The following is a 24751-nucleotide window of genomic DNA, read 5'->3' on the forward strand; positions in this document are numbered from 1 at the left end:
ATTTTTGAACAACTGTGTACTACTACGTGGGTTGTGATAGCTCAGGACTTTGGAACACCGATGGAATGTTTTCTGTTCCCAGTGCAAGTGTTAGACAAGTAATGTAGCTTTAAAATATGTATTTATTCAGCTTTAGTTCTGTTAAATGCTGGCCTTTTAACAATAGCCAGTTTAACAGTGGGAGTTGCATGGCTGTAACAGAGAAAATTTGCTGTACAGTATCCTCAAGTTACTTCTTCTGGATGCTTGAACAGATTGTTGCAATTAAAAATACTAGATTCAAAAATGCCCAGTGGCTAGACACTGTTTTTTTAAAAACTTCTAGCTGTACAAAAGGAAAACAAAGACGACTTCATTTTCCTAGTGCTGGTGATGGAGTTGCCGTACTGCATCCAGTGACCTCAGCTTCAATATTTAACAAAAACTGTAAACAGTCCAGTCATATTACAAGATGGATAGACATGTACAATATTTATTAGCCAGCAATTAACAATCGGAGAGATTTTTGTTTAATCTCTGGTCTTCTTAGCTGTGAGCAGAAGCAGGCGGAGGGGAGAGAGTTTACTTGGCCTCATTCCTGACCTCCAGTTAATTTATGGAACAGATCTTCATCCAGTGTTTCATTCTGGTCTTTGGAACGGGTTGACAAGAAGATGTAGCCCCCAATATACTCATGGATGATTTTGCAGTCTGCGCTCAGACATGTGAAAGCGATAGATACGTTCTGATCAAACTCGATTGCAACCTAAATAAAATGCATATGGCAAAATCAGGAACAGAGATAAGCTGCAGCCAGGAAAAAAGAACAAATGTGAGAGCACAGCTGGATCAGAAATACCATGACAAAGCAGTACCTGTCCCTCCTAACCAAGATTTCTGGGTCTACCGGATTGACAGGGTTTGGCTGCTTGTTTCTCAATTTTCTGCTATGGCAGGGCCCTCTTGTGGTCAAAATATTTTTGCTTGTTCAGGCAGGCCACAAAAACACGCTTTCAACTAGATTTTTTTCTAATGGCATATAAAGTGAACACTGAGAAGAGCAGGAATGGCACTCCCAACTCTTTATACACTTAACCAGTAATGTTTAACACTGCCATAGTTATGTGCTGACCTTAAATTTGCTTTTGATGTTCAGGTTTTGACTTCCAACGACCGTCAGCTCTAAAATCCACCAACCTGAGCTTAGTTGCTACCTGTGGATTCTGCCTTTTTTTGAGAGGGATTTAAAGCAAACCCAGCAGCTTTGCCCAGAATTACAGGCTCTGGCACAGGGAGTACTGCAGGAGAGCAATAGGGATTGTACCTGATCTCTCCTAGCTCCTGCAGATGGATGCAGAAAACTGTAAGCAGGAACAGTTGCCAGGCTGCTTGAGTTTACCTCAGGTCATGCTAGTTCCACCCTAGAAATCTACAATTTACAGAACTGGCTTCAAGCTTTCAAACCCAAATTCTCCAGTGGACTGCTGGGCATCAGCTGGCTGCGCTGGGCAGCCGTCATCGGGGTCAGGACCACCCCAGTATAAATCATACTACAGAGCTTCTTGGGACTGCGTATTGACAGAGAGAAGCTTGCATTGTGGCCCTGCAATCTCATTTTGGGATTTGAAAGACAAACTGGGTTCCTGTATACTCAGTCTGTAATAGACCGAATCACCACAATTTAGAGGGTGATGCATGAGTTAGAAGATTATACACAGAGTTAAAATTAGATTTTTGCTGACAGAGCAGTAAACATAATGGATTGGAATTTACCTTTGAGACACTGTATTTCATTCCATCAAAATCAAGGACAACTTACAAAGAATAAGCTTGGTAGGAACCTTTAAAATTGGAGATCTTTTTAGTTTCTGATTTTTGACTACAGACTCCATTAAGAAAAAATTTAGACTGCTTATTCAATAACATGTCACAACGCGTTCAAACTCTTTTCACTGAGGTTTAAAAAGATTTTCTAAAACATCTTCCAGCGTCTGAAATGCAGTGACTGAAAGCAGAGAGCTGTTCCAGTTTTACCTGGCGTATTTCCCAGTTCACATTCCACTGCTTCATGTTGGAGAACCTCCATGTTGTGATAGGATCTCCTGTGGCTATATCTATTCGTATCAGCCTGTTATAGGACACCCCAAGCACATCATCCTTTTTGCTTCCTTTAAACCTGAAAAAAACCCAAAACCTTTGAGCAGATCTGGTTTGAAATGATTTCTGTCTAGAGAAACATTTCACCTGCCCTCCTCTGAAAGTGCAAAAAATATGGGAAAAGTCACAGCAGCCTGGCATTGAGGAGAGTTGGACCCTTATTAGAATGTTATTTGTTAATAAAGCTAAAATGTAGGCTGGTGAGCTATGGTGTAAGATGGAAAATAATCAGGCTAGATCTGGTAGATCTGGCTGAAATCTTTCCAATTCATTGTTTTCCACTGAAAATTACTGTTCTGCCAAAATGCATGAATTTAATTATATTTTTACTGGAAAATTGTCAACAATAATTTTCCTTGCTTCATTTCACTAACGTTTTAACATGTTCTAGTTATGTTCACCTAAATTATACAAGCATACCAAAATAGATTTAAAAGATACTTTATATTATGTATCATCATTAGCTTATCAAAACAACTGTTAGCAATATATGCATGTTTCTGAGTATAAATCACATTACAAAAATACTGAGATATTTCAACTTTCTTCTGATTAGAGACAAAAAATAAATACAAAAGTATCAGAACTATCTGGGGGACAGAAATTTCTGAGTTGGGAATAGCTAGGAAAAGAATACTCCAGTGAAGAAACCACCTTCCTCTACCTTCATGCTGAAAGCTGCAAGAAATATCATCCGTCTGCTGTTAATATTTTTGATCCTGTTTCTGAACCTTCTCTCCTTAGATGAAACTGGCCCTTAGGGAAAAAATGTAACCTGGACCACAATTTGTGCCTTAACGCCCCCACTGAGATACTGCCCATTAGCTTGCAGAAATTCATCACAAGATGTTTTGCTTACACTCCAAAATGCAGTTTAGATGTTGGGTTTGTTTGTTTAACAGAATTAGTGGTGACAGATGGGGCAAAACACCTTTATCTGTTAGTAAATTAAACGGTGACGGGGAACATTCCCAGGCACCAAACTCATGTTCTGTTCAGTTGCTAGAAGAGTCCCAGACAGTCTTCTGGCTGCAGCTAAGCAGCGCTCTCTCAAATGATTCCCTGGTACAGCTCAGGAACTGGAACATCCAAGGACCAACACGATCTGGTAGGTCACACGAGGCTACTGGGTTCTGGGAAGTCAGAGTGTTTCACAGTACAGATGGGGGCTGTCCTATGCCAGCTGGCTGCCATGCCAGAAAATGGTTCCCAGCTGGTTCAATTTATACTACAGATGATTCCTAACTGGCCCCGGAAGAGGTGTTAAGCACAAATTAAGAATGGTGCCTCCAAGTATGGTTGTGTCAGTACTTTTCAGATTTTTGGTATTTTGTCAAGAGAAAAGACTGCAGGTCAGAACCTTGTCATATTCAAGGTAAGTGGCCAGGGAAACTTGTGAACCCAACAGGACCTTTCTTGTGCTGACTGCTCTTGCATATTAACCTAAAAAAAGGGTAATTTCCCATTTTCTTAATGAAATGCCAAAGAAATTAGCATTTTATCATATTCCAACGAGCAAGAGTCAGAGCAAACAAATATCCTGCAAACCCGAGAACACCAACAAGACATGCATTTTTTACGTCTTGTTCAGTTTATGTCAATAATGGTTTAATCTTAGTGATGTTACTTCAGGCAAAACTTGACAGGTCTGTATGAAGGCAGACATATAGGTGACTCCAGGAACGGAGTTACTGAGTGCTACTGCTATAGAAAAAAACCCCAGCAGTATGGAAGTTACTAGAATTAAAAGAGGTCTGTGTGTGGGGAAAATAACAGAGAATGTTTCCAGAGCAGGGAGTCAAAAAACTTCCTGCAAATCACTAAGCGTGAACATGTTATGGCAGCTTGACATCGGTGTAACAGTGTGCTTACCTTACAATGTAGTAGGATAAGCCAAACTCAGGGAGGGACTGCCACGCTTGAATAAAACGCAGCTTGGCCTCCACTAGTGGCATGTGGGATACATTTTGGTGGGCTTCCAGAATACGAGCAACCAGCTGGGAATCACAGGATGAGAGAAAGGTTTCAGTTGACTGGAGAACAAAAATACCCTTGGGCTTTCACTAAATCAAACATCATTAGCTCTGATGCCATGTTCAGACACTCGGACATCACTGTTCATGCACTGTACAGCAAAGAGCACTTGGGGACGGATCCTGAACTAAAAGGGCAGAACAGTGCAGCAAGGACTCAGGTCCAGGCTTGTGCTGCACTGGGTCTAGCTCCAGCATACCGCTGTGGAGACTGTGTCCTCAGGCTGAACTCTTTCACAGCAGAAACAGTGGGCAAGGAATTAGGTGGGGAGGAAGGAGAGGCACACAGGCCAAGAGGACAGGAAGACACTGTTGTTTAAGATGCAGGCAGTAACTTCCCGTCCTTAAAACCCCTCCTTTCTTACTCTAAAGAGACTTTCAGGGACAGCGTTATCAGGAGGAGAACATGCTGAGTGACTTAGGAGGCGGTGTGGAGGTAGGAGTACTTAGAAGAAGTGCTGAGACACCTGTCCCTGTGTTCAGTTTAAAGAAAAGGCCTCTTGCAAAGGGACAAACGAGTACTGCACGGTGATTCTACTGTATGGTTTCCAGCCTCACCCCTAAGCAACCATTGGAACCACCCATACCCAACCATCGAGCCATGCTCAGGATACCTGCTTGGGCTTGTATTTTTTGGTGTAACGTAGTGAGACGAAGCATTCTGGTTTCATATCTATGCTTTCTGGATCAGAGACAGCTTGGGGAGACATGGTCCAGTTCTTCATCTTTAGAAATGAAAGGATCTTGTGGACCTCAGGATGGTAAGAGCTGTCGGCCATTGTTTTGCCTTTTGAGGCTAAAACGCAAGCAGCCATCCACCGGGCGTACTGATTCTCCTGCAACAAAGACAACTGTTGGATATTTTTGCACAAACCATTTATGAAGATGGCTACTGCTCATGTGTCTTTCACTGCGCAATAAAACCCCTCTGGAGTCATTCTGCTTAATTTGCGGGGATGTGTAGTTACCATAGTACTGTTGTTCTTCCCTGACTGGGCTTGTTCCACTTACAGGACTGCCTTTGCAGAATAGTTTGATTTAAAATTTTCAAAGAAATCTAGTACTTTGGAATACATTCTCTTGGAAATTTTATTGCACGACCGTTTTCCACCTAATGAACATTTTCACACAATTTGGATTGATACACTGCAATATGAATGAAATAAACTGAAACTGAAAATTATTCTAAGATCCTTATCACACTACCCTCACCTGAATGGGGAGAGTTCTAATTAATAAAAAAGAAAAGAACAAACCCCAAACCTCAGGTCTCTGAAAACACAGGAACAAAATACTGTAACTTCTTTTTACTTTTTTGGTACTTTGGTCTTTTTTTTCTTTCCAGCAGCTTTACTTGGAAACTGATCATAAACACAGAACCATTGTCCTTTTGTCCCCTCGACCATTAAGACTGATCACCATGTAATTCTTAAATTTTACTAAACATGTTGATAATAAACTCTCTGCAGCATCCTTATTTTTCTAATCAAATTCTAGAACAGGGCAATGGGTCTTCTAGACAATCTGCCAATCAGTCTGATATGCAGACTTTTCCTTGTCTTATTACTCACGTTATCGCATCTTAAGTATACTTCATTCATGCCATCAGCAACAGGAATTAGTAATTTGATTCCAAACTTCTTCGCTGCAACATTTACATCTGGTACAACTTCACATCCTAGGTCACAGAGAATCAGAAATAAATTAATTTATTTAGTTACTACATCACTAACTTTAAGTATTGCTTAATAATACAGAACAGTACTTAATGGTTGTTTTCCTTTGAGATCAAGGGCCAAGACTTTCGAAGCTTAGGCCTGGTGAAAAGTTTCTGTTCTAGTTCACTGCCTGGTCTGGCTTGCCAGGGTGATGAATGCTCAGAGAGCATGTTAGTCAAAATGGAAAAGAAAGGATGCAAGTGCTCTCAAAATGTCAGCCTGATCTTAGGAAATGCTGAACACCTGAAATGGAGAGGAACTGATGAGATGGGCACTTCTGGAAATGTTCCCCTAAGTGACTTGAAAGCCTGGACTGTATTTTCAGAAGCAACTTAGTACTGACAATGGGATGCAGATGACATCTACAACAGAGCTAGCCAGTTGAGGGATCCCAGAGAACTCTAGGAACCTGGTATTTCATGCTGATGGTGCTATTACAGGACTTCTGGATTCAGCTGGAGTCAAGGATGCCTACAGTTCCCCCTTGTGTCAAGGGACACCAAGGCTGTGGGCTATCTGGTGAGGTTCCAGCCACCCTGGCTAGTTTTACCATGCATTTATCTGACCTACTGAGGATATGCAGATTGGTATGCAGAGCCATTTGTTCACAGGGATCAATCTTCTTTCTATTTCAAAGGTTTCTTCTAGGATGAATCCTGGGCATCACTGGTTCCCTGACGCTGAACAAATGATGTCCCTGCAGGAGCAGATGTAGATGGAGGCTATATATGGTGCTGGTGTTTGCCATGTGCACACCCGGGGTTTCTCTTCCAGAAGTATCTAAAGCTGCTTGTAGCTATGGAAATCCCCATGCATGTTACAAACAAGGCCCAGGGAAGGTCTTGGAGCTGTCCTTGCACAGCAGTATCTAGGTGCAGCCTATGGCATTCCTGTCCACTGCATCATCCGTCATCCTCTACTACCAGTGTGCATTTGGCAAGGACAGAGGTGAGTACTACCATTTAACACAGAGCAAAAATATTTGGAAATAAAAGTGTCACACAGATCACATTCTCTATCTGACTCATCTTTAAGTGAATTCAACAGTACATAGCATTTTACAAGCCAGGCCCAGATGATGTGGGTTTGGGCTGAGCTATTGAATCCTTTTTGTTTAGATCTCTTCTGTAGATGCAGTCTGCATGCTTTATGAGTCTCGATAACTGAAACAGTTCCAAGACTAAATGCTAATGTGCTTGCCTTCCTGAGTGTTGCAGGGATTTTTTGATTTATTCAGTTCATGAATGCAATAGAAAAAGGAAAAAAAGGAAAAGAAAATTCCTACCTTTTAGGTTTAGTTTCTCAATAGGTTCTCCCTGTGCAGATTCCTTGTTTTTAAAATAAGATACTGAAGTGTCTTTAAAGACAAACCAATATGGTTTGATAGCTTTGAGTGACAGCTTCCTGGGCCTAAAAGAAAAAAAGAAATCACATTTATTTATATTGAAATGTACAAATTTCTAAGTCACTCACAGATATTACTGTGGATCTCACATTGCTTTGAGGTCATACACATGGCTTCAGCTGGGTTACTCATACTTGTGTCAATGGTGAGGGGGCAAACGCCTGGAACCAGCATTATACCTACCCAAGCTGTCCTGGTATGGACATGGTTTTATTCTATATTAATTATTCTCCATTATTCACAGATTCTAGCTGAATCCCATCTATGATTTCTCTCAGGTTTTTTTCTTTCTAGTCTCTGTGGTTTTTCTTACTTTTTTCCCCCTTACATTCCTAATCAAAGCCATTCCCTTCTAACAGACCAGTTCTGTTTTTTGCATGAATTCAGTAATGCTACCGTAACCTGCTGGTTTGTTTACATGCACTAGAATTAGCTTGTTTTTCATAGTTCCTGATCTAGAAGATTTGCACCCATAAAACAAACTTGTATTCATTAAATTGTACAGGAGTAGAGATCATCTTTTTGGCTTTATCTGAATAGTATCTAACACAGTGAATTTCTATTCCTTCACTAAGTTTATGGAGCTTCTGTAGCAGGCCAAGACAAGGTAAGTTTAAACCATCTTCCACTAGGGCAGTGTTAATCCAGCTCCTCACACGTATATATAGATGGATATAATACTAATTTTAATTATTTTACTTCATTTCAATACTTCGCTAATGCAAACTGATTTCCTTCATGGAGTAAATTTAAAAATATCTATTTGGAACCGAAGATTAACCAAGAGGTACTAACGGCTAAACATAATCGTTGTGCCAGACCTACCTGTCTTCAGTAAGAGATAAAAACTGTAATTAATTCTAAGAATATGCTAACAAAGCCACAGGGAGGGGGCAGGATAAAACAGGATAAAATCCCAGATTCAGTGTATTTCAGGAGAGAAAACCAGAGGTATTAGCACTATTTCAGTAGAGAAATACTTCCCAATTAGCTACAAAGGTCAAGAATGAAGTCAAAAAGAAGAAAAAAGGGAAAAAATTCCACTATTTAGTACTTTAAATCTAAGATGTTGGTACAAAGAATATACAGCTGGCTGGAAAACAGTGATTTATTATATCCACTCTTCCCTTCTCCAGAGCCTTTCTAGAAATCCCAGTGTAGAAACCTTTCTAAGAAATGGTGATCTTATGTTTAAATTATAGAAGTAACTTGGATTTTCAAAACTGCCAAATATGTTGGCTTTTAGTTTTCCAAGTGACAGTTTACAGTGACATTCTTCAAAAATAAGGGACTATAATTTTTTTAGACTAAAAAAATTAAGTTGCTGAAAGCTTTTTGTTGTTCTGCACAACACAACAATATGTTCTCCACATTGTTCTCCACAATGTTGTCTCCTCCCTGAAAGTAGTATTTACTAGTGTGCTAATGCGGTGCGTACTGTGAATAAATGTGAATAAAAGTTCACTGTATGAACGGTCAGCAGTATGACATGCAGAGATTTGCATTTAGGTTTACAATTAAGCAAACAACTATGGTAACAAAATGTGGGTGTACCTTTAAAGACATGTTTTACACCTTATCTAGTTTCTACAATGTCTTAGGTTTAGTAAACGATTTATCATGTAGATAGGAAATTTTTCATGATGAAAAATAACTGCTGAATGCTTTTAGAAGCAAACGGTTCTACTACTGGGGAAAAATAAACAGTCCATTGTTAGAGGTGAGTAACTGACAGAAGCCTTAAAGGGCTTAAATCCCCTTTCATCTTAAGCCACCTTAGTAAATTGAATGCCAAAATTCCTAATTGGAAATTAATAATTAACAATTCTTAAACATTAACAACAGATAACAAATTTTCAGGTGCAGTATTCAGTTCCCTGACTACAAATAAGATTTTTCAATAGAATGACTCTGATAAATATTCATGCAATAAACTTTCTCTCTCTAGAACATGAAGACTGTTTTGTAATAAAAGGCATTACAGACTTGAGGTCACTGCAGTCATTTAAATAACCCATAAATCAACGTATTACAGTGAGATCACAGAAACGCGTTTTGATATTAGAAAAAAACCAGACCCCATGTTAAGTTAGAAAGGGGTATTTTTTTTGTTTCTTTTGTTTAATAAAACAAATAACTTCCCGGAGTTGCTTTTAGAAATTCTTCTCAGGGAGAGCCATTTTTTTTTTCTAGCTTTTCATTGGCAAAAACCAGTAAAATGTGATTGAAAACAAAATTGTAGACTCTTGTTTAGAGATTATGACTGATTAGCGCTAGGAAATATAAAGAGCCTGGTCTTTTAATAAGCATAAAGTATAGCTACCCCAGCACCCTAAAAGCTAGAAAGATTTGCTGAGAATCTTGCTCAGAAGCAGTGAGATAAAGATTTGAAGAGGATAATATTAGGTGAGTAAGACCTATCTGGTGTATTTGTTAATTTATAGCTGTAGGACCTACAGTTAGATTAGGATGAAAAACTAGAGATCTCTTGTATGGTTAAGCTTTTTGGTTTTAGTAACTCACCTAACTAGCCTGAGATAATCAGCAAGTTTCGGGATGTCTGTGATGTCCTCCTATCAGGAATAATTAGGAATAATTTTAGTACAATGCACTTTGTAATTGTCTGTTAAAAAACATAAGGAACCAGGCAGGCTCATCAGAGACAATGACATTTGACACAGTGAAAGCAATTCTGGGATCTGAAAGGACATACCAAAATGTTGCTTGCATTTCCACCTTCCAGTGTCACTTCCAGATTAGAGAGTGCAGCTTCTACTTCATCTACTTCTGATTCACAGGTGAAATCTTGTGCCTCTGATGATAATGATAACTTGCTTATGTGATACTAAAATAAAACATCAATATATATATATATAAAATCAATTAGCAACACACAGTCATAGCATATGAAAACGGGCTATTTGGTCTTCTGGGTCTTGCACAATGTGTCAAATTCTGCAGCACAGAACCATGGTTTTTTTCACAAGGAAACAGGCACATCCACTATGATCTCCAGCGCAATTACTGGTAACAGTTTCCTATTTTAACTGACAGTGTTTGTATTTCTTCGCTGTATGATTGTCCCTGTTCTGCGGAGCTGACAGTGCTAATGTTTGCATCCCTAGTACTGTCAGCTGTAAGTGCCATCCACACCAGGTGGAAACTTCGCAGCAAGTTTCTGTGGTGTTCCGCAGTGGCAGGCCATGAATTTTTTGGCAGCTCTGTTTACATTTAAAAGGAAGGAGTTTATTATTAATAAACACTTGTGCCTTATTACCTACAGTAAGGGACTAAGCCACACTAGATGATGTTAAATTTCTATGTACTCCATAGCATCCCTACCTTCACATTGTGCTATAGGTTTTTTTCAGTCTGTTGTGAACGTATGTACTTACACATTAGAGAAGTTTCTAGGAAGAATATGTGAAAGGGTGGCAGCTGGTACGGGAAGCAACACATCATACTAATCCCCTTCAGAACAGACTGGTATCAGAGTTATATCCTGGGTATGGTTTGCTTTAGATAGTGTTAGTAAATGGTTCCATAATTGTGTGTGTCAGTTTGAATAATGGTGTGCTGGTACTGAATTTAGCTGTTTAGTTGATGGATGCTGCTTATTGTTTCTCACTCAAAGAGCAGACCCGCAATCCAAGCAGAGCTATTGGCCTGGGCTCTATCCTAGTCTTGTCCTAGCTTGTGTCTGTCTCTTGAGGAAACGGGTTTTGCAACTTGCATCAAGTACGTGCCTGTAATGCAGCGAAGATCAGCATTTCTTCCTCTGTGCAATCAATTTCTTCTAACAGGATGGCCCAACGGGCTTGTTCATATATTTGGTTTATTCGCACTGCATCATACTGTAGCAAAAAAGAACAACACTGGTCATTAATGACCATCAAGATATGGATTCATGATCTGCTGCAGCTGATCTAATATTGGGCTGAAGCCATAACGGTTGTTTCTTTCCACCCCCCACCTCTGCCCTGCCATATGTTCCCATTCTGTTACTAGCTGATGTGATTGTGTGTAGGGTCACAGTGGCTTGCTGATCCAACAGAAAATTAACTAGGAGTCCTTAGCTGAAGCAGAAGGGGAGATTAAGACATCCCCTTTTTGTGGTAGTAGCCCTTGGACTGGCTTAACCGAAATGTGAAACCACACTGTGATAGTGAAAATAATGTGACATGGCCGACACATGACATTCAACAGCTTACTACTGCCAAAAGACAGAAACTCTTATTCCTCACTTCCCCTCTTCTGCCCTTGGCTTTTTCAGTTCTGGCTTTATCTTTGAACTGGCTTGACATTTGTCAGTCAGCTCCTACTGCGAACTGCTTTAACTCACTATCCATTTTTCAGATAGTGATCGTTTCTTATTATCTTCGTTAATAAACTGAAGTGACTCACAGAAATATTCAAGCCCCAGAGCTGCTGAAATGTAGGTGATGGGAGGGTAAACCTTGGAGCGTGACCTCTCCCAAGAGTGGTGAGCTATGACGTTGCCTGAAGCTCGTTTGGGTTATTTCATCCTATGGCTCCATGGCTGCCTCTGGGGCAAAGAAGGGAAATCTTTGGGCTGCTGAAGTTGAGACAGGTACTAGAATTTTAGTGGGGATGGCATTTACCGAAAAACAGGCCACTGGAACTAGAAAGTGCCCTTCTGTTTATCTGAGATGCCTGAAATGAAAGAGTTTTACAGAATTTACAGAAAACAACATCAAGGCCAAATCCGCTAAAATTCACATTTGAACTCTTGTTGATTTACACTGGTCAATGATCGTGCTTTTATTTCACTAAATGTATTACCCAGGCTGTAAAAGCACTGGCTTAACACAACCACTGTGACTGCCTTTTAGTGGAAATGAAGGCAAACGAGAGGCAACTTGAGAAAAACATGTAAGTGACTTTTGAAGACCACGTCCTGTTTTCAAATGGGACTTAAACCCTTTTGCTGAACTTTCCAAAGGTATTTAATCACCCAGCCACATTGAAACAAATTTAAGTGCCTGAGCACTTCTGAGGGCTTCAGCCCAGAAAAACTGAATATTCAGCGAAGGGCAGCAGAACATAAATGTCATTTTTAAGTCCATTTTTCAAAAATAGGGCTTATACCCATACATCATTTAAGATACTGTTGGTTTAGTTTTCCCCTTATTTTTTCTTGTTAAAAGAGACGCAGAAAGTAAACCAGCCCCTCTGGAAATCTGGATACTGTTTCTGGCGTTCTTCAGATATGATCTTTATACCTAAGATCTTATTTCAGGTGAGGAATGGTGGGTGATTCAGTGTCCAGAGGGGAAAAGTGCAGCTTTAGCTGAGGGGAAGAAGTTGAATATGATCTCTGAAGGGCCTGTAACAAATCTTAGCTAAAATTTGGTATCCTTGTGCTGTATAGCTCTTTGACATGAAAGCAGGCAAACAATGAATAGCAATAAAAACAAAGCTCTTACTTTTGGATTCAAATCAAAGAAAGTGTAATATTTAAAGCGCAAAAGAAGTTGATCATCTTCCAGAATGCCTTGTTCCATAAGTGATCGAGATGAATCTAGCCAGCTGTGGAAGAAAACAACCCACAGATTCATCTGTACAGGAAAAACTATCACACCTGCAGAGCTCCAATGCAATTGTGAAACAAAAAGTGGGAACAAACAGCTCTAATTCCTGCAAGTCTGGGGAAAATTAACGTAACTCGAGAAGGCGGAACGTTCATACAGATTTCCAACTTTCACTGTATAAACACAGTACCTATAGTCTTCCTACTTTTTTCTCCAGTGCTGTTCAAAACATCAGAAGTAGATGCGAGAAGCTGAGCATTAACTAGTTGTGGGGTGACCTATGCCAATAAGATCCTTTCTTCTTGATTTACAGAAACCGGAGGTTTATTTAAGCCAGGGCAAAAGTATGCCTGTAATATTTAGAACTCCCACTTTTCATTTCAGTATTTTCTGGGGTTTGATTCTACCTACTTCTGTTCTCCAGTGAAATCCAATGGAAATAAATATCCACGTCACTGTTAAACGCTCCACAAATCTAAAAATGACAATCTGTATTTTAATGCTAGAGAGACAATCCTCTCAAACACTTGCACCACCAAAACTCCTCGTGCTCTGTATTCTTCTGTGGTGTACAATAAACAACGTTTGCTTGTGTATAATTCAGTAAGTCACCTATTTGTAATGCTTTACTGAATTTATCCAGGTGTATTTCCACTGTCCATTTAAAGCCTTTAAAGTTTGCTATCCAAACTGTCCTTTAGCTGCTCCCACAGTGCTAAACTGGATTTGCCTTCATCTAGCAACAGAATTTAGTCCAGAACCTGCAACATTACATCAGTCATCACTTTAAAACAAAATTGCCTAACCAAGAACGTTGAATAAGGAAAAAAGATTAAAAAGAAGAAGCATTTCTGAAACAAAACCTAGATCAAAGCATGTTTTCAAGTATCAATATAGCCATATATCATGGATTTGTTTTCAAATTCTGCTTTACACCTAAAAAAGCTGGATTAATGGTACCCTTATTGAGCCAGCCAACAAAGATCTCAAAGAGAGGCATCTTACCCTGCATTGAGTTTGGCTTTGTCAGCTAAAGTCCGAGGCTGGTACATTTCTGCTAGTGTTTCTGGAGAACAGTTGAGATGACTGAAGGCGAGGATGCTGCAGTTCTGCTCAGTCAAGGGACTGTCACTGAACCAAGTAATTGTAGAAGAAGCTGGTGTCCCACTGATGGGATCATAAATGGGTGTCATGGTTTTACTATATAAACCTGGACTTCCTGCAAGTTAAGAGAGTAACGTATTATTCCAGGGAAAACTGCCTTCCGACTTAGGGAGTCTGCCGCTGTCCGTTGTAAACGACTAACCCTTTTCTTTCAAGACAGTCTCCTATCTCTGCTGTCTGCAGCAGGCCTTGTCCTTTCACAGCTGAGGCGACCTCGGGACAGAGGTGCTTTTCTTGTTCTGTGAGACATCTCAGTTGTGTTGAGGAAAGGAAACACATACTTTCAAGCCTTTATTTCTCGTTTTCCTTGCAGGTTTCCGTGCTTGTTGAATATTTTAATATTTAAGAGTGGTCTTGTATTTTCACGGAGCAGCAGCACATCCTGTGTGCAGGGCCGCAGCTGATCACCTGTTTTCTGGTATGGCCTTTCTCATATCAATGGAAAGGAAAACATTTATGCAGACAACAGAAAAATACTGATATATTGGAGAATGTAGTACTTCTTGAAGCCACTAATTTCAGGCCAACTGTGTCTCTCTGACTACTGAGCTACATTAAGCCGGTCTCCCTGGTTTTAATGGTATAACAAAAAATTTCTTCCCCTTTTTGACTTCCAGTCAGAAGAATAAACTCATACTGATTTTTCATTACCTGATAATCCAGAACTCACTGGAGAGTTGCACAGGTTTAAAATATCTTCTGTAACTGGTTCTTTGCTGTTCTTGTCTTTTTTCTTTTTCTTTTTCAGCGTGTCTTCTGATTGCTTCAACAAAGAGAGTTCTTCTGACCGTCTAATATCTAAAATGGCAATTTGGGAAGTGAAGCAAGATAAACCATTTGAAACTTAGCAGATTACATCCAAAAAAAGCCCATCATTGGCAATAGCATTTGGGGAAGCTCCATGTTGCAATCTGGATTTTATTTTTAGCAGGTTGAAAGTAGTAGCCGTGGAAAATCCAGTAATTCAATATCAAGGCCAAAGACTTTGGGCTGTAAGAGTGACAGGATTTAAGCCTGCTTTTGTAGCGAGCGTAAGTGTATTTTAGAACACCAGGGAAAACCTCTTTCTCCCTAATGGCTCTGCAGTCACCCTTGAGCATCATAACTTCAATGAATTTTCTGATTTATGAATAAGCATGAACCAAAATGGAACCACTGTATTTGAAATTCATGCCTTTTATTATTCACTATATTTCACATACAAGATTCTGTCTTGGCTATACGCTGTTCCCTAATGTGCTAGTGATTCAGACATGTATTGCCAGTTGCAAACCTGGCACTTTGTTTCTGAAAAACATTTTTATCCTGGGATATGCAAAGACATTTTTAACAGTATTCACTCATGAGGAAAGTTACTGACTCAACCTGGAAGAAAAATGTGGGCAGAAATATTTAATTTGGCCAAATGTCAGTTGAACAATTATGGCATCATTTTATCAGAGCTGTTCAGTATAACAAAGACATATTACACCTTTCACAATCCACTGCTGTAAGATTAAATTGAAAGTTCCACTGTGGTCAATACGAGGCGGTAAATTCCTTCTGAAGATGGATGTGTTATTGGGCTAAGCTTTGAAGATCTAAATTAAAATGAGGATTTTAATCCCTATTTTACCTTAAACCCAAGGGATTCTGAAGACTGTTTGCAGCCTTGACTTATTGCTGTTTATCACAGGCACACAGGTCTGGCATGCTCCAAAACCTCTTCTCTACTCGGAGGTGCTCCATTATTGGAAAGAGCAGAGACCTGGAGACCCAGTGGTGCCAAGCATTGATGGGCTTGTCTGGCGTAGTTAGGCATGCCCCGACCTGAAGGGGTTTCAGCACATAGAAGTTCTGAACGTTCAAAACGTGCTCCTTCTGAAGTAAATACGTGTAACCAATAGGAGAAGTTGAGCATCATTAATGGTAGTGAAAATAGGTGATACATCAGTTGACACCAGTAAAACTGCCGATGGTAAAGGCTGGCGTAGATTAATAAACTCAAGGTCTTAACTAATGGCATAGAATAAGTAGGACTGAGTCCCTCTCAAGGAGGACAAGGATCCTCTCAAAACCATCAGCAAGACTTCCACTATCCAGTACTCTGCAGCTCATGGGACACATTTCTAACACTGTTTGCATCAGTTACCACAAAGACTGAGAACCACTGACATGCGCTGGATACTAAAAGGAAAAAAAATATCTGTCTTTTGATCTTGGGTCAACTCAATCAAATTTCACCTTGAGCTAAACATTTTTTTGAGTGAGGACTTCACATTAAAACAAAGTCACCTAATAAAATACTCCAACTTAGCTGCCAAAGGGGATTTAGCTTTACTTACTGAGAATTTTGCAGATATCACTGACAGCTCTGAAAACCATAGAAGAGAAGCTGACTTTCAGTCGCACAGTCTTCATGTTTGGCAAGCGAAGCCGCAGCATTTTGTGCTGAGTAGTAAAGAACAGCTTGGCATCTGCCTGTACCCCACATTTATCAAGTGTCCAGTGGGTTTTCAGAAGCCAACATTTTTTTTGCTCCCACCAAAGAGCATAGTCAGACCAATCTTGTGATATTTCTAGGAAAAGGCAAAATGGTTATTAATAAACAACGGAGCAAATGCACAGAAAACTTGGTGCTCTGCAAAAAGGAGCATTTATTTACATTAAAGCAGCACCTACAGTTCCTGGGACCTAGACCCCATTTGCTGAATACTTGTGGCAGTCACTGGGAACTAACTTTGTTAGTTAACTGAAGAGTTAAACTAAGTGCTGACTGTGGCACTCCCTTAATCTTGCAGATATCCACAGAGAAATATCATCTCCTGATTCTGGTGCTATACATGGTCCAATGCTGCATGGATTGTGCTGGGATACAGACTAATAACAAAGGTACCCGCTTCACAACTTGATAGTGCAAACCGAAATTCCTCCCACAAAACCTTGTGTGCACTCTGATGGGCACAAGTTCTTCCACAGCCTCCTGGGAAGCACCACTGCACAGCTCCTCTCTATAGTGTTAAGAACCAGCAACGAGTCCCTTGAAGTTTTGGTGACACACAGCTAAGGGCTGTTCTCGGCGCTCCTCTGTGGCTGCAGGCAGGCGAATAAGGATGTTCACCCGAGTGCAACATTCTTTAAATAATCAAGGAAAAGAATTATTATTGAGAGTAGCCCTGTGACAATCAGGAAAGCATTAACAAGCTCTCCAACAAATAAGATCACCTTCTGTACCACAAAGGATGCAGAGACTTGTAAGAAACGTAGAAACTTGTAAGGGAGGTAGAACGGGTATGATGCAATATTGTACAGTTAGATCTTCTGTTAGTCTGTGCAGGAGGGCAGGCTAGTATGACTAACCAGGGACTGAAAAGGGTTGCCTACAAAAACTTCTGAGAACAGACAGGCCTGCCAAGAGAGGACTGTCTTATTTCATTAACATGGACTTGCCTGTGTTTTGCTTCAGTAAAAAATGTTTGTGTATTTTGAAACACACAGATGAAGTAAGGCTTTCTGAATCAAGGACAGATAGGAGACTCTGTTCGTGACTTAAGGAGTTTTGGAGGGGGAGAACAGTGGCTTTTCTTTGATTACTCTTGAGCAGTAAGCTATCCTGCCCTGAAAGGTGTCAAGCCTTGACCAGATCAGCATGAGAAGCATGTGCATAAAGAAAGAGATAAAGCATTGCTGCTCTCAGTTCCATGGGGAATTCCAAGATTAGATCCCGGATGCCAATGATGTGTAGTAGTGGGTAAAGTTTCTGTATGAACTTGGTCAAGTTGTTTCAGTCTTCTGCATCATTTCTCATTCCTCCTCATCAACTCTGCTGGGTAGGGGTTACTCCTCAGTGTATCTATAACACAGTAAAGGCCTATCCTATTTTGGAGTTGCTTGGTAAAAATTGTGGCTCGAGAGAGCGGCTGACACAAATCACTTACAGATTTGCTTTAAATATTATTTAATATAGAAAGCTTTTTGCTCTAGTTGACTACTAATTATAAAAATACTGTGAAAAATTAGCCTTCTGATCCAAGTGAGAACTCCGGCTACCATTGGTTTGCTGACTGAATTGTGTGTGCAAATATGCAGAGAACTTGGTAGAAACATATTACAGATTTGCTACCTGCTTTAATGCTAGAAAAGAAATTCCCTGATAAAATCGCTGTGTTTAAGTACAGCTTTTCCGTCACAAAGGGTGTTCATGTAAAAATGTCCTTCCGTTGAATGGGAGTCTTTTGGAAGGAATATATTGTGCAACTCCATTTGTTTCCTTCAAAACTCGCATTTGAAAACAAAACCTTTCACTTGGTAGTAACAACTCTGAAATTAAGTTGCTGATTTAAAATTCCTTGATGCTCTTTTGCTGAAGCGTTTTGTTATAGCTCAGTTTTTCTCTTCTTGTTTGTCTGAAGTCAAGCTATGTAAAAAAGACTAAAGTTTCAAGGAGGCTCTTGTGACATTTTTGTTGCCGCAAATCTTTATATTTCTAGAGCAATGCCTAGAAACGCAAAGCTCATGGTCTTCCCACTTGGCGAGTCTTATCTAGCAAACAGGTTCATTTCCATGTGAAGCTGGTGACCGAAGACTTCTAGATTTAAGAATCCCAGGAAAAAGAACAATACTTGAATAATGAGTCACATATGAAAACCCTGTAGCATTGCTACATTAATCAAGTACCGTACTATATTGTCTGTATCTATCATTCTGCTGGCTCAGAGTACACATGGATTATTTTGGGAGGCAGCTCCGTTTGATGGCTTTGAGTTAAAGAAACCTAGATTCTGTTATTGCCTGCAGCATTGACTTGCTGTGACTGTACAGGGGGTATTTTACTTTTCATTTCCTAGCTTTGACTCGCCAATCTCTGCTCTTCACAGCTGTTCCCTACTGGATACATGCAAGGGATAAGGTGGCTCAGACTGTGGCTAGAAGGCCACAGTAGCACAGGAAACAGTAATTTCTGGAGTGCCTTTGTAACAACTAATCCTGTCTCTCTGACTGCTGCAGGTGGATAAATAGGGTATCAGCTACCTTTATTGCCGCTCAAACCAGCCACCTGTGAAGTCTATCTGGAAAGGGAGTTGAATAGTTAGTCTAGTCCAATTATATTTGTCTAACTGGAAGACAAAAACAGAGTAAAGATTTGCTTGCGCTGTGATAGTACAGAGGGTTTAGTCACAGACAGGGCGGGGTTCTGGCCACATAAAAACCCTGAGCCTGCAGCACCTACATGCTCCGTGTACCATTACAAAGAAAGTGAGGCAATGCCATTTCACAATGTGCAGGAGCCTCTTTTTGTAGAGGGAAAGCTGCATGTATTACTTGAATAACACTGTGTAAATTAAACAGGTCTTTACTCACTGATTTGCTCTACTAATTTCAGCATCAGTCCTCCAATATGAAGGTCCCCTGTGACCCGTAGTAAAAATTCCTTTTGTACCTCTTCATGATGATGATCAACTGTCACCAAGAGCTCCCAGGAGTGAGACCCATATTCACTTGAGGAAATCATTTTGGAAAAGTCTATGCAAGCTCTACAAAAAAACAAACAAAAATATTTTCCCTTCAGTCTCTGAAACAAATGCATTTCTCCATAGTCACACAATACCTCCACGCTGCCAAGACTTCACATTGGCCTTGGCTGGAACTTCTGTGTTACCTTGTTACCTCTGCACTAGACTGTGCTCTTGTGATGACTCTTGCAAGACAGGCATGTGGGATTTTTTGGTTTTACTCTGATTCTGATCTCTCCCCTGAACTCAAGTGTCTCCAGTTGGGTAGAGACAGCCTGGTTCTACCTGGGTTTCCCCACTGTACAGTGCTAATCCACCAGTCTGGACACCGCAAAGCCTGTGGCTGTGGGTGGGATCTGTTTTGGCGATCTGTCCAATAAACAAAGGAATTTTGTTGACTTGTACACTTACAGCTGTAATTTTCACTGCAAATGAAAGTCTGCACTTGCAGTTCTGTCAGCTTGGTCCCATGGGACCAAAACCAGAGAGTAGTTTTACCTATTTGGGTAGATGTTTGGGGAGACAAGTAACTTTAATGGCTCTCTGCTGGCAATATCCAGGCCCATAACTGCAGTTTCTGCTGTCTGCTTGCACAGAGATGTAGGCATGTATCCTGTCTCAGCAGGGTGAATTGTCTGAGATCCCACCAAGCTCCTGCCAGGACTGGTGAACAGTAACCCTGCCAAGCCAAACTAGAGGAGATGCTCAAAGTAGCAGCTTTGCTTATCATCAGTAGAGTTCTGCAAATTATAGGTATAAGGTGACTGATGCTGCAGGAAGGATCTGTGATATTTAACCAGGGACAGAAGATAGCAGATTAGCACTCAGTACCCTGTCAAACCGAACCCAAAGAAACAAGCCTTTGCAGTTGAAGTAGATGACTTCCACTTACTGCAGACTTTCAGCAATACCTGAGAACTGAAGTCACAGAGGGAGACTCTGTTTAAGATGCCATACACAGACTGCTTCTAACAAAAAATAACTAGGTGTTGTTTACAAAGAGGGCTAGAGGGGATGTTACAATGTTAACAGACTTCTGTAGCTCTTTTTGAAAAGAGGTATTTAGTAAAACCTAACCTAAGAAGTTATGTCAAAGCCAGAAAAATCAGGGACAGTTGTCACAGGTGAGGAGTGACAGAAGGCATGACCTTTTCTAGGACCGACTGCAGAACAAGATCAGACTAGCTTAGGTTACATTAATGTAAAATTAAGGTAAAGGCATGCATCTAGAAACAGGGTGAAAATTCAAGTTCACCTATTTACCAATTTATAATAACAAATCTTTATGCTACTGTTTAGATAATAAAAGAGTTTTTTAGTGCCAAACAATAGTACTGCAGGGCAGAGCCCAGTTCAATGTTCATTCTGAGGTTCCCTTCCAGAGGCACAAGGAGGCCCTTGCGCCTACACAGCCGCCAGCCCGTTACAGCCTTATCTTCCCCAGACTTTCAGGTGTCATTCATGTTTCTGAACACCTTACGGTTTAAGAATTTCAACAGGAAGACTTCTAATATTTTGTTAAATTACATATCATGCAGTATTCGGATTATGTAGTACAACGTAAACCAAAATCATCTAAATGTTTCAGTGAAGTTCTTTTAAAGTCTGTCCCCAGAATACTATTGTTGTAGACTTGGTTCTTGGTTCATTGAACTCTCTGGGCCTAGGCCACGCCTGGTATCAACTGTACTAATATAAAATTCAGTGTCAAAGGGATAATAAAAATGTGGCGGCAATGACAATGAAAAGTGGTTCCAAAAGTTAAGGCAATGAAAGCGTATCTGTTAAAATTAGACCGATCCCCCCCCCTAAATGAATGACAATATAAACAAAACAATCTGCCCAGCCCAAAGGCATCCTTTTAGGGGAACATCACCTTCCCAAGGAGTTTCACTGGAACCGTGCTGGAGTCTGCCCTGAAATTCTAAAGTCATGACAACTTATAGACAGCTCTAACTCAGAGAACTGGGACTTCATAATCATTTGACTCCAAGATGCTAATTTACACTGAGGAACAAATGCTGTTTTTAATTAGGTTCTTGAATGTGCCAGCCTACACCTTTTCAGCAAACAGTTACTGAACCAACAAGGGTTGATACTTTTCCAAGGAGTTTATTTGGTTTGCCTTGGTAAATAGTCATTCTGCTGGACACTGGGAAACACTGTGGCTCTCCTGCCTGTGGGACAGAGCTGGGATTTTGAGTTTGTGCTGCTGCGTGTGACACGGATTTACTAGCTAAGGCATGGAGCCGGGGCTAGAGGGGCTGTGTCTGTCCTGAAGGCAGTGTCCAAGACACAGCTCCTGGGCCAGGCTCCCAGGCAGATGAGGCTTGCAGCACAAGGTGGAGAGAACAGTTATCACGGCACTGTATTCGTAGCAAAACAAAAAAATCCTGACTTCTAAGTCAAAATGCCACTAGTCCCGCTCCTAAGCACCGATAACAGCTTTAAAAAGAAATCTGTAGTTGGCCTAAGCACGAGAACTAGGTGATTTCATTTCCGGAGCACAGGTATGAAATCTGGCTACACTTGGTCCACCAGAAGCCAGCATTGTTACAGAAAAGCAACAGTTTCACCTGCCCTCTTGCGCCAGTGGAAACATCCTGGAGCCGATCTGGACTTTTTTTTTTTTCTTTTTAAATTTGGTTTAGCTTCCCCGTCTAATTCTGCACACGAATGCCTGTGCTGACATGGGTGAAAATGAGCCGCCCAAGGGGTGGGTGAAACCTTTCCTTTCATTCCCGCCGGCTTGGGAAACCATGGCCTGGGCGCAGCGCCTGGCGCCGTCATCCCCGGAGCCGCGCTGCCCGCGTCCTCCTCCAGCCAGCGGCTTTCCGAACACACACGAGTGCCTCTGACTGCCGGAGCAGGCGGCACAAACAGAAGCCTGGCCTGAGAGAGGCAAGCCGAGCAGCTGGGGCAGCCGGTGCTGTGTGTTAGGGGCCACGGCGGCGGGACCCGCGGGCCAGGCCGGGGCTGCCCGGGCCCCACAGCGCGGTCGGGCGGTGCCGGCCCAGCCCGCCGCTACCGAGCGCTGCAGCCGACGCAGGTAGACACGCAAAAAAAGCAGCGATTCCTCTGCGGATCGAGCTCCCCGCAAATTTTAGCCCTTACAGCTCCCAGCTTGAAACTGTGTGTGGGAGTAGAGGAGGCTGTTGCTCGTAGCGGAGCACGAAAAGCCCCGCTGTAAGGTGAAGGGGTAACGCGCAGCGCGGTGTTTCCCGGCCTGGTTCCGCGGCAGGCGCCGGGGCCGGGGCGGCCGCTGGAGGAAGCGCCCGGCCGCGCCGCTGGGCTCCCCGCGGGGGGGGGTCCCGCCGGCGGCCCGCAGCGCCACACGCCGCCGCGGCAGCAAGCGCGCCCGTGCAGTAATAGTAAAAATAAAACCGAAAACAAATGTAATAAAAATGCTGCTGCTAATAATAATAATACATCCCCGGCAGGCCTCCTGCGGCCCCTCCGCGGGGCCGCCCGCGCCGTGCCCGCTCCCGGCCGGCGGCGAGCTGCCCCTGCCCGCGGCCCCTCACTCACTTGCGGTCTCCGGTGGCAGCGCCGTGCCGCGCCTCCCCGCCGGCTCCGCTCCCTTCGCCTTCACCTGCCGTCTGAGGGCCGGGCGGGGAGGGGAGGAGCGGGCCGGCCCCACCGCCGGCGCCCCCGGGGGGCGGCCCTTCCCGTCCCCCCGCCCCGCTGCGCTGGCGGCCGGCCGGTGGGGAGCTCGGCGCCCGCGGCGGTGCCCGGCCCCGGCCCCGGCGCTGCCTGCCAGCCCGCACAAGTGTGTGCTCCCGGTGGCGGCCGCCGCCGGCCCGGGGCCACCGTGCGGCTGGAGCGGGCGGTGGGAGCAGCGGCGGGAAGGAGCCGCTGGCGGAGGCGGCCGGGGAGCCGGTAGTTGCCCTCCGGGAGCCGTGCCTGAAATGCTGCCCTATCAACCCTTCGGGAAGTGAGAACTGGGGCAACGGTACCAGAAATACCACTTACAAGTTAAACGTTAACTTTAGGGAAAGTTTCAAACAGCTCTGAGTCTGCTTCAACACCGACCAGTGTTTGAGCACACAGCCAAGGAGACAGGCCACTCGGTAGCGACCATGGCTGAAGGATTTCCTCCTCCTGTCCTGGCAGAGTTCCTGCCTGAGGCTGGATGTCGGGTGTGAAACGGAGTGAAGGAGTGGTGGGACACTCACTGGAGCCACGTGCAGACACGCTGTGGCAAGGATGGTTTCTTGAGGGACTCCGTTTGTAGAATCATAGACTCACTTAGGTTAGAAAAGACCTCTAAGATCATCAAGTTCAACCACTGACTGACCCAGCACTGCCAAGTCCGCCACTAAATCATGTCCTTAAGTGCCACATCTACATGTTTTTTGAACACTTCCAAGGACAGTGATTCCACCACGACCTTAGGCAGCCTGTTCCAATGCTTGACCACCCTTTCAGTGAAGAAATTTTTCCCAATATCCTATGTTTAACTGCAGCATCATAACTCTGAGGCCATCAACACACATTGGACGTACAAGGGGTTGTTGCTTTTAGGCTGCAGTTGATGAGAGTTTTGAGACTACTCGGAGAAAATAAGTTCAGTTCTGAGGGTGCAATGGCAAAGAATAAAAAATCGTATCTGTGATATAGAGATGTGTTATGATGCACAGGATAAAGGTGGGTTGGATTGACTGGAACTGGACAAAGGCATCTCCAAAAGGTGGATTTCCACAGAAAGCCTTTCTTGCCTTAAACTTTTGGCTTGCTTGGTGGTATAGCAACTAGATAAAACACAGTGGGGAAAAAACCCAAACCAACAACAGGAAAGAGAAACAGAGAGAATAAAGGGGAAAGTTCTTTCAGGTTAAACTCGTAGCCTGGAAAAAGAACTCCCAGAGGCTCTAGAGGTATAAAGGATGCATCTTTGACACTCCATGGGCAACAGTTACTTTCATTAGAATAAAGCAGATGCAAAGTTGCCAAACCACAGGTAAAATCACAAGATATTTGCTCCCCTTACTGCTGTCCTAGACTCAGTCACCGAACCGCTCTAGTCATGCTCATCTCTTCAGGTTGTCTGTGCACGCACCAAGATTGTGATAAGTTTCAGACATCTTTTGAAACAGAAACTTGAGACCTCGTGCTTTTCAGGGCTCTCAATCACTTGAGGGCACAGATAGGCCTTTAATTGCCCTGGCTAGACTCACTTGGCACCAATTCCAGGAGCTCTAGTAAGCTCAGGCTAGGTGTTGTCTTTGCCTGAATGATGTTGTGGGTGCCC

General features: G+C 42.4%; 1 protein-coding gene across 2 annotated transcripts; it reads right to left on the bottom strand.

Annotated features, from left to right (window-relative positions):
- Nucleotides 1-439: 439 nt before the first annotated feature.
- On the bottom strand, nt 440-23149 carry FERMT1 (fermitin family member 1). Of its 2 annotated transcripts, XM_037405651.1 has the most exons (15): nt 23029-23149; nt 19349-19521; nt 16333-16566; nt 14660-14806; nt 13850-14063; nt 12740-12842; nt 11039-11146; nt 10006-10137; nt 9816-9865; nt 7173-7297; nt 5741-5847; nt 4784-5005; nt 4009-4133; nt 2014-2155; nt 440-745 (listed from the first exon to the last, which is right to left on the bottom strand). In XM_037405651.1, the coding sequence occupies exons 2-15, from the start codon at nt 19497-19499 to the stop codon at nt 572-574; spliced, it is 2034 nt and encodes a 677-aa protein (XP_037261548.1). In that variant the 5' UTR covers nt 19500-19521; nt 23029-23149; the 3' UTR covers nt 440-571. The 2 variants fall into 2 exon arrangements, with proteins under 2 accessions (XP_037261548.1, XP_037261549.1); XM_037405652.1 differs by lacking the exon at nt 23029-23149 and having other exon boundaries at nt 19428-19521.
- Between the last annotated feature and the right edge of the window lie 1602 nt (nt 23150-24751).

The sequence above is a fragment of the Falco rusticolus genome, chromosome 12 (assembly GCF_015220075.1).
Source record: "Falco rusticolus isolate bFalRus1 chromosome 12, bFalRus1.pri, whole genome shotgun sequence".
Classification (NCBI taxonomy): Eukaryota; Metazoa; Chordata; class Aves; order Falconiformes; family Falconidae; genus Falco; species Falco rusticolus.